General features: G+C 37.2%; 1 protein-coding gene and 1 pseudogene across 8 annotated transcripts in view; both read left to right on the top strand.

Annotated features, from left to right (window-relative positions):
* Positions 1-20,355, top strand: part of HSPBAP1 (HSPB1 associated protein 1) — a 63,782-nt gene that overhangs the window by 12,706 nt on the left and 30,721 nt on the right. For 6 of the 8 annotated variants that reach the window (XM_064570118.1, XM_064570069.1, XM_064570018.1 and 3 more), the window contains 2 exons: positions 1,602-1,787; positions 11,985-12,166. In XM_064570118.1, coding sequence (XP_064426188.1) covers positions 1,602-1,787; positions 11,985-12,166 — 368 coding nt within the window. Of the gene's footprint in view, positions 1-1,601; positions 1,788-9,209; positions 9,356-11,984; positions 12,167-20,355 lie in introns of those variants that run through there. The other 2 variants (XM_064570190.1, XM_064570145.1) reach the window with 2 other exon arrangements.
* LOC123835006 (U6 spliceosomal RNA) lies at positions 10,872-10,942 on the top strand (annotated as a pseudogene).

Here is a 20,355-nt window from a genome sequence, read left to right as displayed (position 1 = left end):
CAAGTCCCCTAATGTGAATTTATCAAACATGTCAAAAGTGGAAAACAAGAACCTCAAGGAAGGATAGAAAATTTTATTCCTGGTCACATCCTGTTTCCCTTATAGGCTCCTTAGCACTTAAAAGATAAGCCTGGGGCTTCATTTACTTCGAGATACCCAAGGGTATCTTCTCTCTTCCTCCCCCCACCCAGCCCCCAGCTCTTCTACTGCCTTTTCCCTCTGAGTGTCCACCCTTATCTCCTCACTTGGGAGCCCTGACTGTGTAGACAATGACAGACTGTCCTCACATGTCTTGCTTACTTTCATCAAGGGCTTAGGGAAGGATTCTGAGTATTTGCCCCTTGTCTGAGCAAAGGGGCCAAATTGACTTAAATTTTCATTTTCTTTAAAAACAAGCCTTGCATTCAGACAAGTGCAAATTACTCAAATTCCTTGATGACTCCTTCCCCATCCCTCTTCCTTTTATCAGAAAGTTTATTTTATTTTTATTTTTTTAAAAATATTTATTTGAGAGAGAGAGCGAGCGAGCAGTGGGGAGGAGCAGAGGGAGAAAGAGAAGCAGACTCTACACTGAGCAGGGAGCCCGACATGGGGCTCGATCCCAAGACCCTGGGATCATGACCTGAGCAGAAGGCAGCCACTTAACCAACTGAGCCACCCAGGTGCCCCAAAGCAGAAAGTTTAGAAGAAAGTTGGATGATGGAAGAATTTGGATTATTATATGAGCTTTTCTTAATTTTTTTGAATTAAGTGTAATTACAGAATGGATAATGAATTAGAGGGTTTAGCTGACTATTCTAGAGAATCAAATCTAGAGAATCATAAATATATGCTGATGATATATATATGTATCTATATATCAGGAGTGAGAGTATGAAGTATTTTTGACTTTCCCAAAAAACTTTCCTTTTAAGATGTCTTTAAGGGGAAACTTACTTGTTCTTTTATTTAGCAAATACTTATCATTACATCCTATCCAAGATTTACTTATAGTCTATGATTCTGTGAAATTTATTGAAGTACTCAGTAAGTCACAGTATTTGTTTGTACAATATCCCATATCCCTTATACTGTTTATGGATGCAATTGAAGTCAAGGATTAACACTGATATCCATCCTAGTACATCTTTTACCTTTTTAAATCGTGAATGAAAATAATCCCCCCCTCACCCCTTTGACTGATGTATGAATTCAGTAGTCTTTTTGGGTAAACACATGATATAGCAAGTAGAATTACACCTGACTCCAGCAACTCTAGTTCTAGAGTAGTTCCCATCAGCATTTCGTATACAACCCTCTATTTAGGAAATACAATTTTCAGAAAATTGTGTCTTTTAAAATTTAAATATAGTTGGAAAGCCTTTTTTAAAAACATTTTTTGACATGAAAATTGTAAATATTTTCCAACATTTAAAATTTCATATGAAAAAATCATTTAAGAATTACAGTTTTTGAGGTCAAATATTTATGTAAATAGTAATAAATGAAGTGTAAAATGTAGTATAATTGCATAGAAAGATTTATCATAATAGAAATGATGTTAGCTATTTTTCTTTCATATTATGTGAAATAACTTTATAGTTATCTATTTCTCTTCTTAGGTGAACACGTCAAACCTTTTACACCAGAGAAAGCAAAAGAAATTATAATGTCTTTACAACAACCTGCAATCTTCTGTAACATGGCTTTTGATTGGCCAGCACAACACTGGACTGTTAAACACCTTTCTGAGGTCCTTCATGGCAAGCAGATACGATTCAGGATGGGAATGAAAAGAACAGATACAGGTAGGACTACAAGTAATCATCATAATAATGTCTCTTTAGTAGCATTCTCTCATTCTTAGCAGTGGTTTCTTTATCTCTAGAGAATCCTTTATTTCTAATCCTGTTTTTGACCATTTGCAGATAGGAAAGTTTTATTGGAAGTTTTAGAAGGACAATTTGTGTTAAGATTTTTTTTTTTTTTAGGGGCGCCTGGGTGGCTCAGTCGTTAAGCATCTGCCTTCGGCTCAGGTCGTGATCCCAGGGTCCTGGGATCGAGCCCCGCATCGGGCTCCCTGCTCGGTGGGAAGCCCGCTTCTCCCTCTCCCACTACCCCTGCTTGTGTTCCCTCTCTCGCTGTGTCTCTCTCTGTCAAATAAATAAAATAAAAATCTTCAAAAAAAAAAAATTTTTTTTTTAGAGTAAACCTATAGTTGATAACATTATACAGTTGATAACCTTATAAGTTGTATTTGTTCATGTATCATGGACCACAGATACTTAATATTTGTTAATGTGTTATTATTTATGTTCCCCTGTGACTGAGAAGATGATTACTAAGCTTATGGTCCCTTTTACTTTTGACTCATGTAGAATGTGTCCTTTTATTTGTGGCTTCAGGCACTATATTTATAGTGCTTACTCTTGGTTGTAATTTTCTCTCTCTCTTCTATTCAGCTGCCTGACCTCTACAGTACTGCATAAATATGAAAAGTATGTAAAGCTGTCTTTTTTTCATCCTCTTAAGCAATTAGATTTTGCCAGCTTCTTCTTCTTCCCTGGAGACTTGTAACATTTTGATATTTTGCCTTATGGTCAGATAACACAGTTACTGTTAACTCTAAAAATAGTTAATTTAAAGGAAAGAAACAGCGCTGTTTTTAATCTAAAGGAGTCCATAACGATTGTCTGGCTTTAGAATGTGTATAACTTCTATTTTGTAGTTTGGTGTCTAGAGTTTGGTAGTCTAATGTTTGCAGCATTGCTGTGAAGTGGCTCTATGAATATCTATTAATAACTCAGAAGGAACTAGAAAATTACCCAGTTTCCCTTCTAGCTTCTCTAAACTTCGTTTTCTTGTGTTGACCTTCTCGTACATCTCTCAAGAATTACTTGGTTTTTGGTGTCTAGAACCCCCTTGTACTCATGGCAGGTAGAGCAGGATTAATACCTAAAACTCTTTGGCATCTCATTCTAATCCCAGACCAAAATGTTTACTGTATTTTAAAATTAAATGCTAGACCAGCAAAAGGCACATAAAAATTTAGCTTGTGCTTTTTCTTTCTTGATTTTAGTCAAATAAATCTCCCATCCACTGAGGTGTCTGTTAGACAGTAATTTGGAGATAAATAGGAACTGTAATTTTTTTCTCATACCTGATTAGGCTCCAAATACAATATGACCACTAATTGCTAACAGTTATTGAGAGCTATTGTGTCAGGCACTCTTCTGAGTGCTTTATACATTTTAATTCTCTTAATCTTCTTCAAACCCTCTTAGAATGGTACTATTATAAGCCTATTTTGTAGATGAGGCACAGTGATTTGACATTTTCAAGCTATGGATGCAATTGAAGTCAAGGATTAACACTGAGAGGGGGTAGGGTCAGAGGGACCCTCTTAATGAAAGCATAAATGAAAAAGAAAGTAGAAGGTCTCTGCAGTTGTGAGCAACTGCTCTGTTTTTACTAAAGATAATTTTTTAAAAAATTTAGATACAATTCACATAAAATTTATCATTTTATTTTATTTCATTTTTTATTTTTTTAAAGATTTTATTTATTTATTTGAGAGAGAGAATGAGAGAGAGAGAGCATGAGAAGGGGGAGGGTCAGAGGGAGAAGCAGACTCCCTGCCAAGCAGGGAGCCCGATGTGGGACTCGATCCCGGGACTCCAGGATCATGACCTGAGCCGAAGGCAGTTGCTTAACCAACTGAGCCACCCAGGCGCCCTAAAATTTATCATTTTAAAGTATACAATTAAGTGGTTTTAGCATATGCACGATGTTGTGCAACCATCATCACTGTCTAATTCCAGAACATTTCATCACTCAATAAGGAAGCCCAGTACCCTTTAAGCAATCACTCTCCATTCCACTTTACCCCCAGCCCCTGGCAACCACTAGTCTGCTTTCTCTTTTTATAGATTTGCCTATTTGGGACATTTCATATAAATGGAATCATTCAATACATGGCCTTTTGTGTCTAGCTTCTTTCATGAGCATGTTTTCAAGATTCATCCAGGTTGTAATATATACCACATTTTGTTTATCCATTCATCAGTTGATGGACATTTGGGTTGTTTCCACTTTTTGGCTATTATGAATAATGCTACGATGAACATTTATGTACAGGTTTTTATGTGGATATATGTTTTCATTGCTCTTGGGCTTATACCTAGAAGGGGAATTGCTGAGTCATGGTAACTCTGTGTTTAACCTTTTGAAGAACTGCCAAAAGGTTTTCTAAAGTAGCTGAAACATTTTACGTTCCCACCCCACTGTATGAGGGTTTTAATTTCTCTACATCTTTGTCAATACTTACCCTATTTTTTATTCCAGCCATCCTAGTGGGTGTGAAGTGTTATCTCATTATGGTTTTGGTATGCATTTCCCTAATGACTAATGATGTTGAGCATCTTTTCACATGTTTATTGACCATTTGTATATCTTTTTGGAAAAATGTCTATTCAAGTCCTTTGCCCATTTTCTAAGATTTTACTTATTTTTGCGCACGAGAGAGAGAGAGAGAGAGAGAGAGAGAGCGAGAGCGCATGCATGCACGCACAAGTGGGGGCTGGGGGGGGTGGGGAAGGAGCAGAGGGAGAAGCAGACACCCCACTGAGCAGAGAGCCCCATGCAGGACTCCATCCCAGGACCCTGGGATCATGACCTGAGCCGAAAGCAGAAGCTTAACCAACTGAGCCACCCAGGCGTCCCTCCCATTTTCTAATTGAAGTGTTTTTTGGTTTGGGGCTGGGAGGTTTGGTCTTTCTGTTGTTGAGTTTAAAAGAGATCTTTACAGGTCTTCCTCAACTTATGATGAGATTAAGTCCTGATAAACCCATCATAAATTGAAAATATCTCAAGTCAAAACTGCATTTAATACACCTAACTGAACACATGGGTGGCTCAGTTGGTTAAGTGTCTGTCTTGGGCTCAGGTCATGATCCCAGAGTCCTGGGATCGAGCCAGCATTGGGCTCCTTACGCAGCGGGGAGTCTCCTTCTCCTTCTGCCCCTCCTCCTGCTCATGCTGTCTCTCTTTCTCTCTCTAATAAATAAATAAAATCTAAAAAAAAAAAAAAAAAAAATACACCTAACTTACCAAACATCATAGCTTAGCCTAGCTTACCTTACATATGCTCAGAACACTTACTAGCTTACAGATGAGCAAAATCATCTAACACAAAGCCTTTTTTTTTTTTTTTTAAGATTTTATTTATTTATTTGACAGAGAGGGAGATAGTGAGAGAGGGAACACAAGCAGGGGGAGTGGGAGAGGGAGAAGCAGGCTTCCCGTTGAGGAGGGAGCCTGATGCGGGGCTAACTCTGGAATCAGCTTGCATGGGTTCAGATTCTGGTTTACCATGTGACTTTAGGCAAGTTACTTAACTTCTCTGTATCTTACAAATGTTTTCAAGATTAAGTGTGTTTGGGCGCCTGGGTGGCTCAGTTGGTTAAGCAACTGCCTTCGGCTCAGGTCATGATCCTGGAGTCCCTGGATCGAGTCCCGCATCGGGCTCCCTGCTTGGCAGGGAGTCTGCTTCTCCCTCTGACCCTCCCCCCTCTCATGTGCTCTCTCTCATTCTCTCTCTCTCTCAAATAAATAAATAAAATCTTAAAAAAAAAAAAGATTAAGTGTGTTTGTATGCATAAAACATGTAGAGCAGTGCCTAGCACATAGTAAATGCTCAACAAATGTTATTTAAAAATAGAAATAATTAAAAAATAAAAGTATGACTTCCTCATTGTAGAGGACATTGAAAAAAGGGGAAGATCCAAAGAAATTTAAAAACACTTTGTCCAAGAGAGAACCACTAGTTACACTCCGATAACTGTTTATGCAGGACTTTTTGTATTTTAAAAATAAAGTTGTATTAATTTTCACGGCCTGCTTTTTTTTTTTCACATCACATGTCCTGAGCAGTTTCTCTTGATGCTAAATGTGACTTTTAAATGGCTAACACTGTGTTGTATGCTAGTATCATGATGAATTTAAAATTTTTTCCTTTTGATTATTTAGATTGCTTAGAAGCTTCAAATTTATAAATAAGACTATAGTGCGGGGCGCCTGAGTGGCTCAGATGGTTAAGCGTCTGCCTTCGGCTCAGGTCATGATCTCAGGGTCCTGGGATCGAGTCCCGCATCAGGCTCCCTGCTCCTTGGGAGCCTGCTTCTCCCTCTGCCTTTCTCTCTCGCTCTGTCTCTCATGAATAAAAAAAAAAAAAAAAAAAAAAAAAGACTATAGTGAGCATCTTTGAAAACAAATCTTGCTCAAGTTTCTGATTATTTCCCTAGGATAGATTCCTAGAAGGAGAATGACTGGGTCAAAGGGTGTGAATGTTATCACGAGTTGCAGCACTGTGCATTAACCTTCTTACACCAGAAACCTGAGTCATCTGATTTCCCCTCTAAGTGGTGTCTGGTGACCCTGTGACTTACACCCTAAATATGTAGCATATCTACCTGCTTCTCTCATTCCCCATGGCCATCTTCTAGGCGGGGTTACCCTACTCTCTCTCACCAACATAGTTGTAGTAGTCTCGTCCCTGGTCCCTCTGCACCCCCTGCCCTCCCCATCCAGGCCATTTGTCATATTGAAACCAGAGACAGTTTTTAAAAAAAAACAAATCTCATCCTGTTTTTATTTTTAAAACCCTTAAGTGTCTTCCATAACCCTTACGCTAAGCTTAGGCCAAAATTTTTGTGTGGTGTAGAAATCCCTGTTTGCCTCATCAGCTTAATCCCTCTCCCTGAGCTTGGGCCAAACAAACATTTTTTTTTCCAGCTTTTGTATTTCCAGAGGTTTGCTTCTCCTTTCTTCAAGGCCTTTGCATACAGAGTCCAGCCTTTCTTTTCTCCTTTCCCATTTTCCCTTACTGCAGCTTTTCCTGGTTAACTCCTCTTCTTCCTTCAGATCTTAGCTCAAATATCATTTTCTCATTGAAGTCTTTCCTGATCACAGCGCCTCTGCCTCCCAAATCAGGGGCAGCTACTCGTCACCTTGTATTTCCCAGTAGCACTTAGCTCAGTTAGAATCACGTGGTTAGTCTGTAAGTAATTAACTCTTTAAAGTCTCTCCTCCCCTCAAGAAGGCCTCCTTCGCGAGGGCCTGGGTCAGGCCTCACCATGGGCTGAACACCAAGTGGACACTCAGGTATTTGTGGAGTAAAAGAATGAAAGGCCTTTGGTACATAAGGCAAAGTGCTTCACAGAAAGGTGGTTTCCATTTACTCTCCTGTCAAAACATGCGAGGGTGCCTGTTTTGCCACTCCTTTGCCCAAACTGAGATTTATCTTAAAAAAAAAAAATTGGACTGATATTTTTATATAGTCCAATCTCATTAACATTTTATTCTTATTTTATTTACTTAGAAATTCTTTCTGTATCTTAAAAATAGGTAAATATTCTAATATTTTCTCCTAATAGCTTATTTCCCTATTACATTTTACTCTTCATCCTTTCCTTATTTATTTTGATGTATGGTGTTTGCTGACTTTTTTAGTTAAGTTGGAAATAACAGTACCTTTTATTTCAGTACCATTTACTGAATAATCCTTTTTACCCCTACTGACTTTAAAATCATCTTTATTATATTACTGTATTCTTATAAATTCCAGCATCTGTTTTTGGACCATGTATTGCGCTATCAGTTTTGAAGCCAGTAAAACATTTCTTAAATGCTATTTTAGCAACTGATATATATTATAATATTTGAAAGAACAATTCATCCTCCCTAATTACTCTTCTTTCTCAGTATTTTCTTAGATGTTATTGAATTTTATTCCTCTAAGTGAATTTTAGAGTTAAATAATGTACTCATATTAAACAAATCCTGTTGGGATTTTAAGTGAAAATTCATTAAGTGTTGTAAGTTAATTCAGAAAGAATCTACCTTGTGATAATACTGTTATCTTACTACGCAAGAACATGTCATTATCACTTAGCAAGTCCATTTCATCTCTCAGTGAAAAGATTGGGGTTTTCATACAGGTCTACAAATTTTTAAAAATATTATAAATATAAACTTTTTATAGCTGGTATGAAGGAAAATATTTTTACCCATTATATTTTTCTAGCTAGTTGTGATGAGTAGATTTTTAAAAGCCATTTATTTTTGTATGTTTATTTTTTTATCCAGCTATTTATTAGTGTATGTAGTTTTTTAGTTTATTCTTGTGGGTTTTCTAGGAAGACAGGCACCTGATCTTATAATCAGTGATAACTTTGTTTCCTTCCTATTGAATGTATTTCTTATTTTTGTTTTAGGTCTTGGTTTGAGTTTTTCTAGAATGCTTGAGACAACAGTATTAGTAATTATACTATCTGAATTATATGTATCTCTTAGTTTATTTTCGGAAGCAGATAGTAACATCTCATAGCTCTTTGAAACGATTCTGGATCAAATTCATGTGGATCATATGGGTCCAGTGGCAATACGATACCTCAACTGGCAGTAATCTGGGAAAAACAGTTGTAGAAATAACCCTAAGCATTTGTAGATGGAGGTGCAATGATGGTCAAAAGTACCCACATTCCATGCAGTGTTTTTGCTTGTAAAATGATGAAGTCTAGGGGTGCTTGGGTGGCTCATTCGGTTAACTGGCTGTCTTTGGCTCAGGTCATGATCCTGGATCCCTGGGATGGAGCCGCAGTGTTGGGCTCCCTGCTCAGCTGGGAGCCTGTTTCTCCCTCTCTCTGCCCCTCCCCCTGCTTGTGCTCGCTCTCCCTCTCGCTCTCTGTTAAATAAATAAATAAAAGCTTTAAAAAGAAATGAGGAAATCTAACAAAATGGAGAAATATTTGTTTCCCTACTCTGCAAAACATATTTTAGGACTCCCTTTTATGAGGGTTGAGGCAAACTCAACTGACACACTACTTCCAAATCCTGAGCTCAGTTGAGCTTCTTCTTACCTAACACTTTGACAGTAAGTGGGATGAAAATTGCAGCTGCCTAGGCTACTTCAATGTTAAATGAAAGAACAATAATAATAAAGTTAGAAAGGAATAATTGCATTGCAGGAAATAAACTAAGAAAAACAACTGTACTACCCAGAAAGAACTTGTCATGATAACAGAATGAAAACAGTACCTTTGGTGCTGCTACTTCCAGGAAGGAAAAATTCAAAAGATTCTATTTTGAAATCACTATGTAAATGTAAAAAAGTCTGTCATTTCCATTCATTCTATTCATTGTAATTTTCTCCTGACAGTAACAGTTGTCACGTGTAATTTTTGCCCTTTTAGATTTTAATTTTTTTAAAGTACAGAACTTGCTGTGACAGAGAACAAAGTCCCTTGATAAGGCTGCAGTGCAGACATGCCTGTGAAAACCGGCCTACTATTGTACCCCTCAGGGACAAGTATCTCAAGTAATGGCTTTAGTATTCAGTTCGATCAGTTGGACTGAATTTTATGAAGTGAAAACTCCTAAGACAGTGTAATGACTTCAGGCTTCCATTGGAGCTTACTGAAATGACTATAAAATGACTCCTATTTCCCACAACCATGCAGCTTTCTTGCCACATGGGTTTTTGTTTGTTAAAAAACTCTGTGTATTCCTATGTTGTTGGGGTACATTCTTTTTTTTTTTATTTAAGATTTTATTTATTTGAGAGAGAACAAGCAGAGGGAGAGGGAGAAGCAGGCTCCCTGCCAGGCAGAGAGCTGGACTCGGGGCTCGGTCCCAGGACCCTGGGATCATGACCTGAGCCGAAGGCAGACGCTGAACCAACTGAGCCACCCAGGTGCCCCTGTTGTTGGGGTAAATTCTTAATGATGATGTTGTTAATATTAGGAACATATATATATATTGATGGGTTACAGTGGCAGGCACTGTTCTGAGTGCTTCTCAAAAATTGTCGAATTTAAATAGTTCTTAATATTGCAGATTTTTACCTTTTAGATAAATGCACTCCTATAAGTCTTCCTGCTTCTCAAGGTCAGATGACAGGTTGATGAAGTAGATGAATTAGGATGACTCTTTGACATACACCCTCCCCTCTGTTACTTCTCCACCATTCTGAAGTTATAGGAAAAAGAGAGGAGGGGGGAAGGAAGGTCAAGATAATCCTAGGCAGTTCAGGCAGAAATGGAGGGAAAAGATAAAAGCTGTTGAAAGAAGAGTTTGAATACACTTCTCCTCTTACTACTAATCTGGCTAACTTTTGAAGTTAATATAAGAATCTGAATTAGTGCCTGTTACTGAGCATCTGCTATGTTTCAGGTATTGTGCCAACTGATTTACATGCAGGAGATCTGTATCACTTAAAAGGATTTCATGCTGATCATAATCAGATTTCTTGAATATTAACTTCCCAGTGTGCATTGAAAATATTCTGCTTGTTACCAGAAAAATTTCATTTTATCACTATTTGGAAGAATAGTTCTTATATGAATGAGTCATCCCCATAATAACAAACCCTTCTGGACAGACAATAGACTTCTCTCTAAGCTTTCCTGATCAACCCTCTTCTCTGGGTCTTTGCCTTTTCCTATGTGTCTGTGGCACAAAATTTTGCATTTAATTAGGTAATGCCTCAGATTTCCTATTATTCTGGCTAAAGCTTTGTCTTTGTCTAAGTATGTTCTCAATTCAAGAGTATTACTTCTCTCTTTTATGTTCCCACAAGCCTGAGTACAGTGTTAGTTACAAATTAGGTACTTAATAAACAATTCTGAAATAAATGAGTTAATGAATAAATGAACAGACTTTAAGTTGCCATTGGCCACTTAATGATTCTGAGGAGCTATGTATAATATATGTGCAATATAAAGTCAGAAAATTTTCAAAAGATGTCATTGCTTTTTTTCCTTTTTAATCTGAAGAAGTAGCTCTCAAATTTTTGGTCTCAGGATCCCTTTGCACTTAAAAATTATTGAGTTCCCCAGTACAGAGAAGATTAGCATGACCCCTTCACAAGGATGACATGCAACTTCATGAAGCATTCCATATTTTCTGTGATATTTGGAAACTCAATAAATGCTGTACCTGGGGCGCGTGGGTGGCTCAGTCGTTAAGCGTCTGCCTCCGGCTCAGGTAATGATCCCAGGGTCCTGGGATCGAGTCCCGCATCGGGCTCCCTGCTCGGCAGGAAGCCTGCTTCTCCCTTTCCCACTCCCCCTGCTTGTGTTCCCTCTCTCGCTGTCTCTCTGTCTGTCCAAAAAAAAAAAAAAATCTTTAGTATATGTGCTGCCGAAGCGAGCACAAAAAAAAAAAAATCTTTAAAAAAATAAATAAATGCTGTACCTTTAAAAAAAATTGAGTTCCCCAATGAGTTTTTGTCAGTGAGGATTATATCTAGTGATGCTTACCGTATTATAAATTAAAACTGAGACATTATTAAAATACAAGAACATAAGTATGTATTCCACTAGTTGTGAGAGCAGTGACATCAACTAATGTCATGTAGCTTCTGGTGAACTCCACTGTACACTCGTGAGAGAATGAGAATGAAAAACATCAGAGTATTATTGTGAAAATAGTTTAGACCTCATAGACCCCTGAAAACATCATCTTGGAAAATTAATAATCTAAAGTATACCACTGGGGCACCTGGGTGGCTCAGACAGTTAAGCGTCTGCCTTCAGCTCAGGTCATGATCTCGGGGTCCTAGAATTGAATCCCGTATCAGGCTCTCTGCTCAGTGGGGAGTTTGCTTCTCCCTCTCCCTCCGCCCCTCCCCCCTGTTTGTGCACTCTCTCTCTCTCTGTCAAATAAATAAAATCTTAAAAAAAAAAATAAAGTATACCACTGGACTACTGAATCAGGCTATCCTACGGGTAGTCTTTAATCTTAAGGTTAAAACCTTTTTACCTTTGTGTTAAATCATGAGTATTGTGAGTGTTGTAGATGGTTCTAATTATATAGCAAGCACAAAATTAATTTTTAATTAATGTTAAACGATAACTTTTTTTGGTTGAAATTTTCATCATTTAAAAAAACAATATTTGGAAATTGTGTTCAGTGTACATTTAAAATTGAGTTCTTTTCCATTGCAGTTCCTCAGTTTGAAACGACATGTGGTTATGTAGAAGCTACACTTGAAGAGTTCCTGAGCTGGAACTGTGACCAGCCTACTATATATGGACCATTTAGAGATTATGATCATTCCAAATTCTGGGCTTATGCTGACTATAAATATTTTGTCAGCCTATTTGACGACAAGGCAGATATTTTCCAGGTAAGTCAATACATTCCTTTTAATCTTGGTAATAATTTATTCTTGAGAAAAGATCACAAATTAGAACTTCTCTGGTACCTTATTCCTTCACTATCATCTTCTCTCAAAAGTAGTCACTGTGAGTCTTAAGTATTTTATCCATTCAAGCTAAAAGTTTTGCTCAGGTGAAGTGTAATGGTCGTCTCACTCAGATGAGCAGGCTTGTCACTCTTCCTACTCAGCAAACTTCTTACACACTCTCTCATTCGCCTTTAAACAGTCCCAGGGCTGGTTTGGCATGTATGGGAAGCATAGATTGTGTATAGAACTTTATTTCCTGATTATTACTTGAAGAAGAGTTCACGAAAGCCTGGAGGCATTCCAGGCTACTGCTGCCCGTCCCTCCCTGCTCTGAGGGATTAGTACAGACGGGTTAATGGCCTGAGGCAGAGAGTGCTGGGCTCCTGGTTGATTGCAGACCTGCAGAAGTATGGGAGTGCTTGCAGAAGGGTAGAATGTGGAAATTCTTTGTCATGTGTTGACATAACTGACAGAAGAGTTTGCAGACTACCATATCCTCTTTTAAGTGTTTTCTGCCTCCAACTGCCAGCTTATTTGTGGGGTGATTTCGCAAACTCCCTGTTCTGGTTTCTGTGTGTGTCTCAGCCATGAGGCAGGAATGGGAGTAGTTCCAGGAAGCCATTTGGATGACTCTGCATTACCCACAATCAGGTCAGGGCTCCAGAGTCCTTTATCCTGCCCCTGATCCTTTGTCCAGAGAAGTATTTGGCCATCACTGCAGGCTGTCATGCTTCTACTCTCCGGCCCCCTGGACTGCTCTCCTCCTGCCTGTCACCATTACCCCCTCTCTGGATTTTCCTTTCACATAGGCTGATAGTCCTTAGACTTTTTTTTTTTAAGTTTTTATTTAAATTCCAGTTAGTTAACATACAGTGTAATGTTAGTTTCAGGTGTACAACATAGTGATTCAGCATCCCATAGATCACCCAGTGCTCATCACAACAAGTGCACTCCTTAATCCACATCACCTGTTTCCTTTTCCATTCAGCCTATATTTTTCTTTTTTTCACTTCAAGTCAAGGTGTAGATGCTGACATTTACATAGTTATGTAACACAATGATCAATACTTTGTAGCTTTAAAGAATTTTTTTGAATGCTTACTTAAATTTTGCTTTTTATAAAAAAAAGGAAAAATGTATCACTTGTCTCAGAATTGTTAGTTGAGTATATATTTTTCTCATAACATGAAAGAATGCATCAGTTTTGAAAATATTCAGTAGATGCTTTCTGAATCGAAAGTCTATACCAAATCTATTTACTCATTTTCAAATGATAATTTTGAGGTAATTTTTTTCTTGTAACTTTATCTGTGATCACTTTATGAATCTTTAACCCTGGAACTTTTAGATATCATAGTTAACTTTTAGAGTCTTTTATTATATTTCTTGCACTGTCACCCATCCTGTAGATTAGACTAGTACTTTTGTACTCCATATTTCAGGTAAAACATTGTGTAATAGTAATATTTATCAAGTACTTCTTATACTTGGTGCTCTTCTAAGTGCTTTACATTTATAATCATCAAGTAACCCTATGATATAATAATTATCCCTGTTTTGGGGCGCCTGGGTGGCTCAGTCGGTTAAGCATCTGCCTTCGACTCAGGTCATGATCCCAGGGTCCTGGGATGGAGCCCAGCATCGGGCTCCCTGCTTGGCAGAAGCCTGCTTCTCCCTGTCCCACTCCCCCTGCTTGTGTTCCCTCTCTCGCTGTCTCTTTCTCTGTCAAATAAATAAATAAAATCTTTAAAAAAAAAAAAATCCCTCTTTTAAGAAAAAAGAGGCACAAAGACGTAAACCTTTTCTGAAATTCTACAGCTAAGAAAAGAGTAACCCAAGCAGTCTGTCCTGCGAGCTTTAACTGCTGCAGGGTATGCATACACAGGGTCCGAATACATCTAGTTCTTTAGGGGCCCCACAGCTGGGGTAAGGACTTCCATGTCTGCTGAGTCTGGGCTCGCTCTACCTTGCATGAATCTCCCATCTGACTCCATCAGTCGTTCTTTCTCAGCCCAGGCATGACAGCACTGGACAGACACGTGTCCTGTCCATTAAGTGTGGATATAAAAGGCCTTTTGGTAGTGTGCCGGAATTCTAATTGAGCCCTTATACAACCTCATGTTTTCAGTTGAATGAGTTTTTGGTCAGCTCAATTATGGTGATTTATCCTCTGGATTAGAACAGGGAAATCTTTTATGAACAAAAAATTCATTATGATTATATCATTTTTTAATCTCAGAGATTTCTGAGCACCAAGTCTTACATCATAGGTACCTAAGTTGTTTTCCTTTTACCAATATAATTCATTCATTCACCAAGTCTTACTACTTAACTGTTTTAAGCTTTCTTCTATCTGTTAAAAATGGTGGGTAGTTAAACATTAAAAAAGATAAATTTTTAAAATTTTTATTAATTCATTTAAAATAAAATCATTGTATGTGAACATAATAACATTTTTATGAAAATAACTATATTATAATGAGATTGGTAGTAATATTAAAAAAAGAAAATAAGTATATTCAAAAATTTTTTAAATGTTATAAGAGGAGTGGCATTGTTTTACATTTTTGCAAGTCTTGTTAATGTCTGGCTTCATAGAAGATAGCTGTATTCTATCTGCTTCCTTATTCAGTCTGTTAAAATTTGTTGGTTTGTTTGAAGTATATGAAGGATATGTTGCCTCACACACATATGCGGCTGAAAAAAATAGGACTATTTTAGAAACTTTTTTAGATAATTGTGAATTTTTTTTTTATACTCCACCAAACTTGACAAGAGGTAGTTTCTGAAAGGTTGGTTTGTTGCAGTACAGAATCTGAACGCATAGTCAATGAACTCTTTGTACTTTTACAATAAAATCCATTGGTCCATCTTGCATGGAATGGCTCTTTTGTAATGCCTTTCATTGGCCATTTGGAAAATACTGGTTTACTGAGTTATATAGATCTTCCAAATGTTGACACATTTCCATATACTTCATTAAAAAAAAGTGACATTTGTTAATATCACCGTTCTCATCAGAGAAGTCTTTAAGTATTAAGAAGCTTTCAAGCTCATGTGTTTCATGATACCAGTTTCCAAAATCATTTTCATTCTGTTCAAATATTTTCGAATTCCCCTTGTGATGTATTGTTTGACTTATGGATTATTTAGAAGTATAATGTTTAGTTTCCAAATATTTGGGGATTTTCCAGCTGTCTTTCTGTTGTTGGTTTCTAATTTCAGTCCATTGTGGTCAGAGAACATATTTTATATGATTTCAGTCCTTTGAAATTAATTGTTTACTGCCCAGAATATAGTCATTCTTGATTAATGTTCCAGGTACACTTGAAAGTAATATGTATTCTCCTATTGTTGTGTTTTATAAATGTCATTCAAGTCAATTGTTTTAAGTCTCCTGTAACCTTACTGATTTTCTGTACACTTGTTCTGCCCATTATATAGAGAAAGGTATGGAAATTTCCCAACTATAATTGTATATATGTTTCTTTTTCAGTTTAGGTTGGTCAATTTTTGTGTCATGTATTTTGAAACTGTTACTAGGTTCATATACATTTAGGATTATTATGTCCTCTTAATCGATTAATCTTATATCATGATGAAATGATCCTCTTTCTCCTGGGTTTTTCCTTGTTCTGAAGTCTTTGTTTAGTTTGCCTTTGGTTAGCGTTAGCATGAAAAAGGAATACTTTCTATATAATTCCATTTATATAAAATTGTAGAACTTGCAAATAAATTTATAGTGACCAAAAAAGATCAAGAACAAGGGGCTAGAGAGAAATGGGTTACTAAGGATCACAGGGAAACTTGGACATGATAAAAATGTTTGCCATCTTAATTATAGCGATGGTTTCTTGCATGTCCATATATGTAAAAATTCACCAAATAGTACACTTTAAATATATGCTGTTTATTATACATCAGTTATACCTCAATAAAGCTGTTTTAAAAAACAAAAGAATACAATGCTGCCTGGTATATTTTGGTTCACTGTCTTGACACCAGCAGTTTTATTCACCATTGTTTTTTGTGCCATCTGTGCAAACGTCAACACAGTGAAATAGGCAAATACCATCTTAATAGTATTATGAACATAATTTCAACCTCACAGGTCCTTTAAAAGGGTCCCAGTGACTCCCAAGGGGTCCACGGACCACCTTGAGAACTTCTGGTTTTACAACATCACTTCTGATATTACTCTTTATTCCTCCAGCTCTGACTCCTCCTCCAATCAATTCTAAAACAGTTTCTCATGAAGATACATTCCAGGTCATGCTACAGATTAAATATTGAAATATATTAATCATGTTCACTAAAATTTCATGACTTAAAATTGTATAAGAATAGCATTTAAAACTCTCCCTGACATGACTGATATGACCTGTCCCCCACGTGTATGTCCCTTTTGTCTCCTTGATGAATGCTGGACCACTCTGTCCTCTCTCATCTTCTGACCTTTGCTCATGCTCTTCTCAACTTCTGTCTGTTAAAATTCTACTTCTTAGGGCCCAGCTCATGTTCAGTCTTGGCTATGAAGCCTTCTCAACCACTGTACCCACAGCTATCCATCCCTTGCCTTTGTTCCTATATGTTTTATTTGGATTGTTATTTAAATGGTGCATGACATGTCTGTGTCTTGTTTCTCTAACAGTATTAGCTCTTTGGGAACAGGGACTATGTTTTATAACTTTTTATTCCCCCAAATTGCTAACATAATGCTGAATACATAATAGATACTTGAATGATTACAGAAGGGAATTTTTGTCCTACTCTTACCATTTCTTGTTTTGATAGTTCTTTGGAACTATCTTTCAAGGAATGTTTTAATTTATACCCTTAGTTTCACCTTTGTCAAATTTTCTGTGGCTTCTAGTTAATCATAGCATTTGTCAATCTTGGTAAGAATTTCTTAGCTCTCTTCAGGCTTCTACTAGTTTTTTAAGTTTTTACTTATAAGCTCTAAAATTTCCATCTATGAACCCTTTTCTTCCACAAATTAAAATTATCCACCGATAAATATATAATACTTATATATACTGATAAATACACTGGTAAATACACTGATATGATTGAAAAATATCTATAGCCTTAGAGGTGGCCAACAGTTGTGATTCTGACACTTGACTGACTTTCATGTATGGCAAGTGAAATTAGTCTCATTATTTTTTAGTTGTCCATCATATCATTGACTAATCTAAATAAAACTTAATTTAGAACATTTTGTTCTCTACTTCCCAAGAAAGGTAGGGTATTTGTGACAGTCCCACATAAAATTTCTTTATCTCTCACTCATTAGGTAAGAATGACAGGTCTTACCTTTTGTAATTATCAGTAAGAATCATCATAATTGAAGCTATTTAGAATCAACATATAGCAAAAAGGATTTTGCCCTAAGAATGTGTCCCAGGTAGATTCCATTTTATGTTGTGATTCACATTGGCTGCTGTGATCCAGGAGCCATGTTAAGTCACCAGGACACAGAATTGCACAAAATGCAATACATTGAAGATTAGTTCTGACCTGTCTTGGACTTTGTAACGTAGTGATGAGAGTATCTTGAAATTGAGCCAGGTGGTTTAGTAATGATTAAGAGAGTTTGGTGGCCAGTGATGCTTTCTGATGGGGCAGATTGGAGTGTAAGAATTTGGGTGTTTATCCAAGCCTAGCTGTGGGTAGAAAGCTAAATACCTCTTTTCTGTTTATGTTACCTAAGGTAGTTTTCCTAAGGAAAAAAGAGCCTTAAGCACTTGCTAATTTATAATGTCCATTTAAGGGGCTATTTAAAACTTAAATTGAAGTATTTATCCTTTATAAGTTTTATATGTAATTATAATTAATTGTATTGTTTTAAAGTTTCATTTTTGTTGTTTTGACCAATATTGTGCTTTCTTTTTTTTTTTTCAGGAATAAAACTCATTATGGAATTAGGTGTAATCAGTTTTTCTATATTTTTTAATCTAGGCATGGAGAATTAATAGAATGAGACTTTTTATGTGACAAATAGAATCAAATTAACCAGGGCCATGAGTCGCCCAAACAGCATTGTATAGGTAAAAGAACAAATAGTTTTGAGTTGGGGTGTTCTCAGAGCCTAGAGCTTACATCAACTAACTCATACTGAATCTGGGCTCTGAGAATACCCCAACTCAAAATATACCATCTTTTAGAACAAAACAACTTAAGAATGGATTATTTTTTGGTGAATGGTTTACATAGTAAGCTAAAAAAAGCCACTATTCTGTATTATAAGCATCTTACCAGTTTTCTTTAGTTCTTTGGTTAAAACTAAAATTATGGAAGATTTGGTTACTTGTACAACGTTTTTAAGATGGTGTTTGATCCTGGAATAATTATTTAACTTGTTAATTGAAACAGATTTAGGAGTTACTCAGGTTCAGCATAAAAATAGATCTAGTTACCTAGATCAGTAAGTCAGCAATTTTTGAGCATTTGTTGTACTCACTGTGTTAGGCACTGGAGATGGTAACCTGAATAAAATAAAAGATTGGCTTCCCATAGGACTTTATAGTAGAATGCAGAAACCTTAAGATAGAAGAGTATAAAATGTCCTATTAGAGTTCAGTATTGTTCCTGATATTATTTTATCACTTAAACAGTAGTAATAGTTTTAGAATATTATGCATAATCTAGAATATTGAAGTGTACACATTTTGAATTTTTTTTTTTTTTAAGATTTTATTTTTATTTATTTGTTAGCGAGCGTGGGCGAGAGAGAGTGAGCGAGAGTACAGGCAGGGAGAGCTGCAGGCAGAGGGAGAAGCAGGCTCCCTGCTGAGCAAGGAGCCCGATGCGGGACTCGATCCCAGGAAGCTGGGATCGTGACCTGAGCCGAAGGCAGCCACTTAACCGACTGAGCCACCCAGGCGTCCCTTGAATTTTTTTTTTTTAATTCAATCCGAGTTTTGAAGTCTCCTATTTAAAGTGTTGGGGACATTTTTAATTAAACAGTTTTCTTTTTTTTTTTTTTAAGATTTTATTTATTGACAGAGAGAAAGTACAGACAGGCAGAGCAGCAGGCTGAGGCAGAGGGAGAAGCAGGCTCTCTGCGGAGCAGGGAGCCCGACGTGGGGCTTGGTCCCAGGACCCAGGGACCATGACCTGAGCCGAGGGCAGCTGCTTAACCGGCTGAGCCACCCAGGCCCCCCCTAATTAAACGATTTTCGAAACTGATCCTCATTACTGTTATGTTTACCTAAAGGAACCCAGTATTTAATTATTGTGATAACAGTAGATTGGTGGTTGGTTTGGGGCTAAGGGTAAAGGCAGGCAGATTAACTGCACAGGAGTAAGAGGAACTATTTGGGGTAATGGAACTATTCTATATCTTGATCATGGGTGTTGGTTACTCTAGTGTATACATTTGTCAAAACTTGTTGAACTATACTGTAAAATGACTGCATTTTATTGTATTTAAATTTTATCTCAATAAAATTAATTTAGGGGCACTTGGGTGCTCAATCGGTTAAGCATATGACTCTTGGTTTTGGCTCAGGTCATGGTCCCAGGGTGGTGAGATCAAGCCTTGCATCTGGCTCCACGCTCAGTGCAGAGTCTGCTTGAGAGTCTCTCCCTCTACCCCTTTCCTTTCCTCGCTCTTGTGTGCATGTGTGTGCTCTCTCTCTCTCTCTCAAATAAATAAATATGCTCTCTCAATAAATTAATTGATTTTGTTTTTTAAAAGATTTTATTTATTTGAGAGAGAGAGAGAGAGCAAGTGGGGGAGGGAGAGAGAGAAGCAGACTCCCCGCTGAGCAGGGAGCCAGATGTAGGACTCAATCCCTGGACCCAGAGATCATGACCTGAAGTCAGATGCTTAACGGACTGAGCCATGCGCCCAAAATTAACTTAAAAAGAAAACTAGGCAATGGAAAAATATTGTTTCTAAATATTTCATTATGTTGATATTCAAGCAGTATCTCCCTAACTTGTATCTTCACAAGTGGCACAAAAATGCATTGTCATCTCTTGTGCCCTGATTTTTTATTTGGGAGAATGATCACTCTATGTACACAAGAAATAAAGCCATCATTATTTATAAGTTATATGTTCAGAACACCATCACAAGGGCAGGGCCACCTGAAGGAAAGAGGAGAATAAAGTACCTGCCC

Source organism: Mirounga angustirostris, unplaced genomic scaffold (genome assembly GCF_029215605.1).
Source record: "Mirounga angustirostris isolate CCGP_5_RB_7025 unplaced genomic scaffold, mMirAng1.0.hap1 SCAF_1, whole genome shotgun sequence".
NCBI classification, from domain to species: domain Eukaryota; kingdom Metazoa; phylum Chordata; class Mammalia; order Carnivora; family Phocidae; genus Mirounga; species Mirounga angustirostris.
The sequence above is the reverse complement of the archived record's forward strand: the minus strand, read 5'-3'. Positions and strand labels throughout refer to the sequence as shown.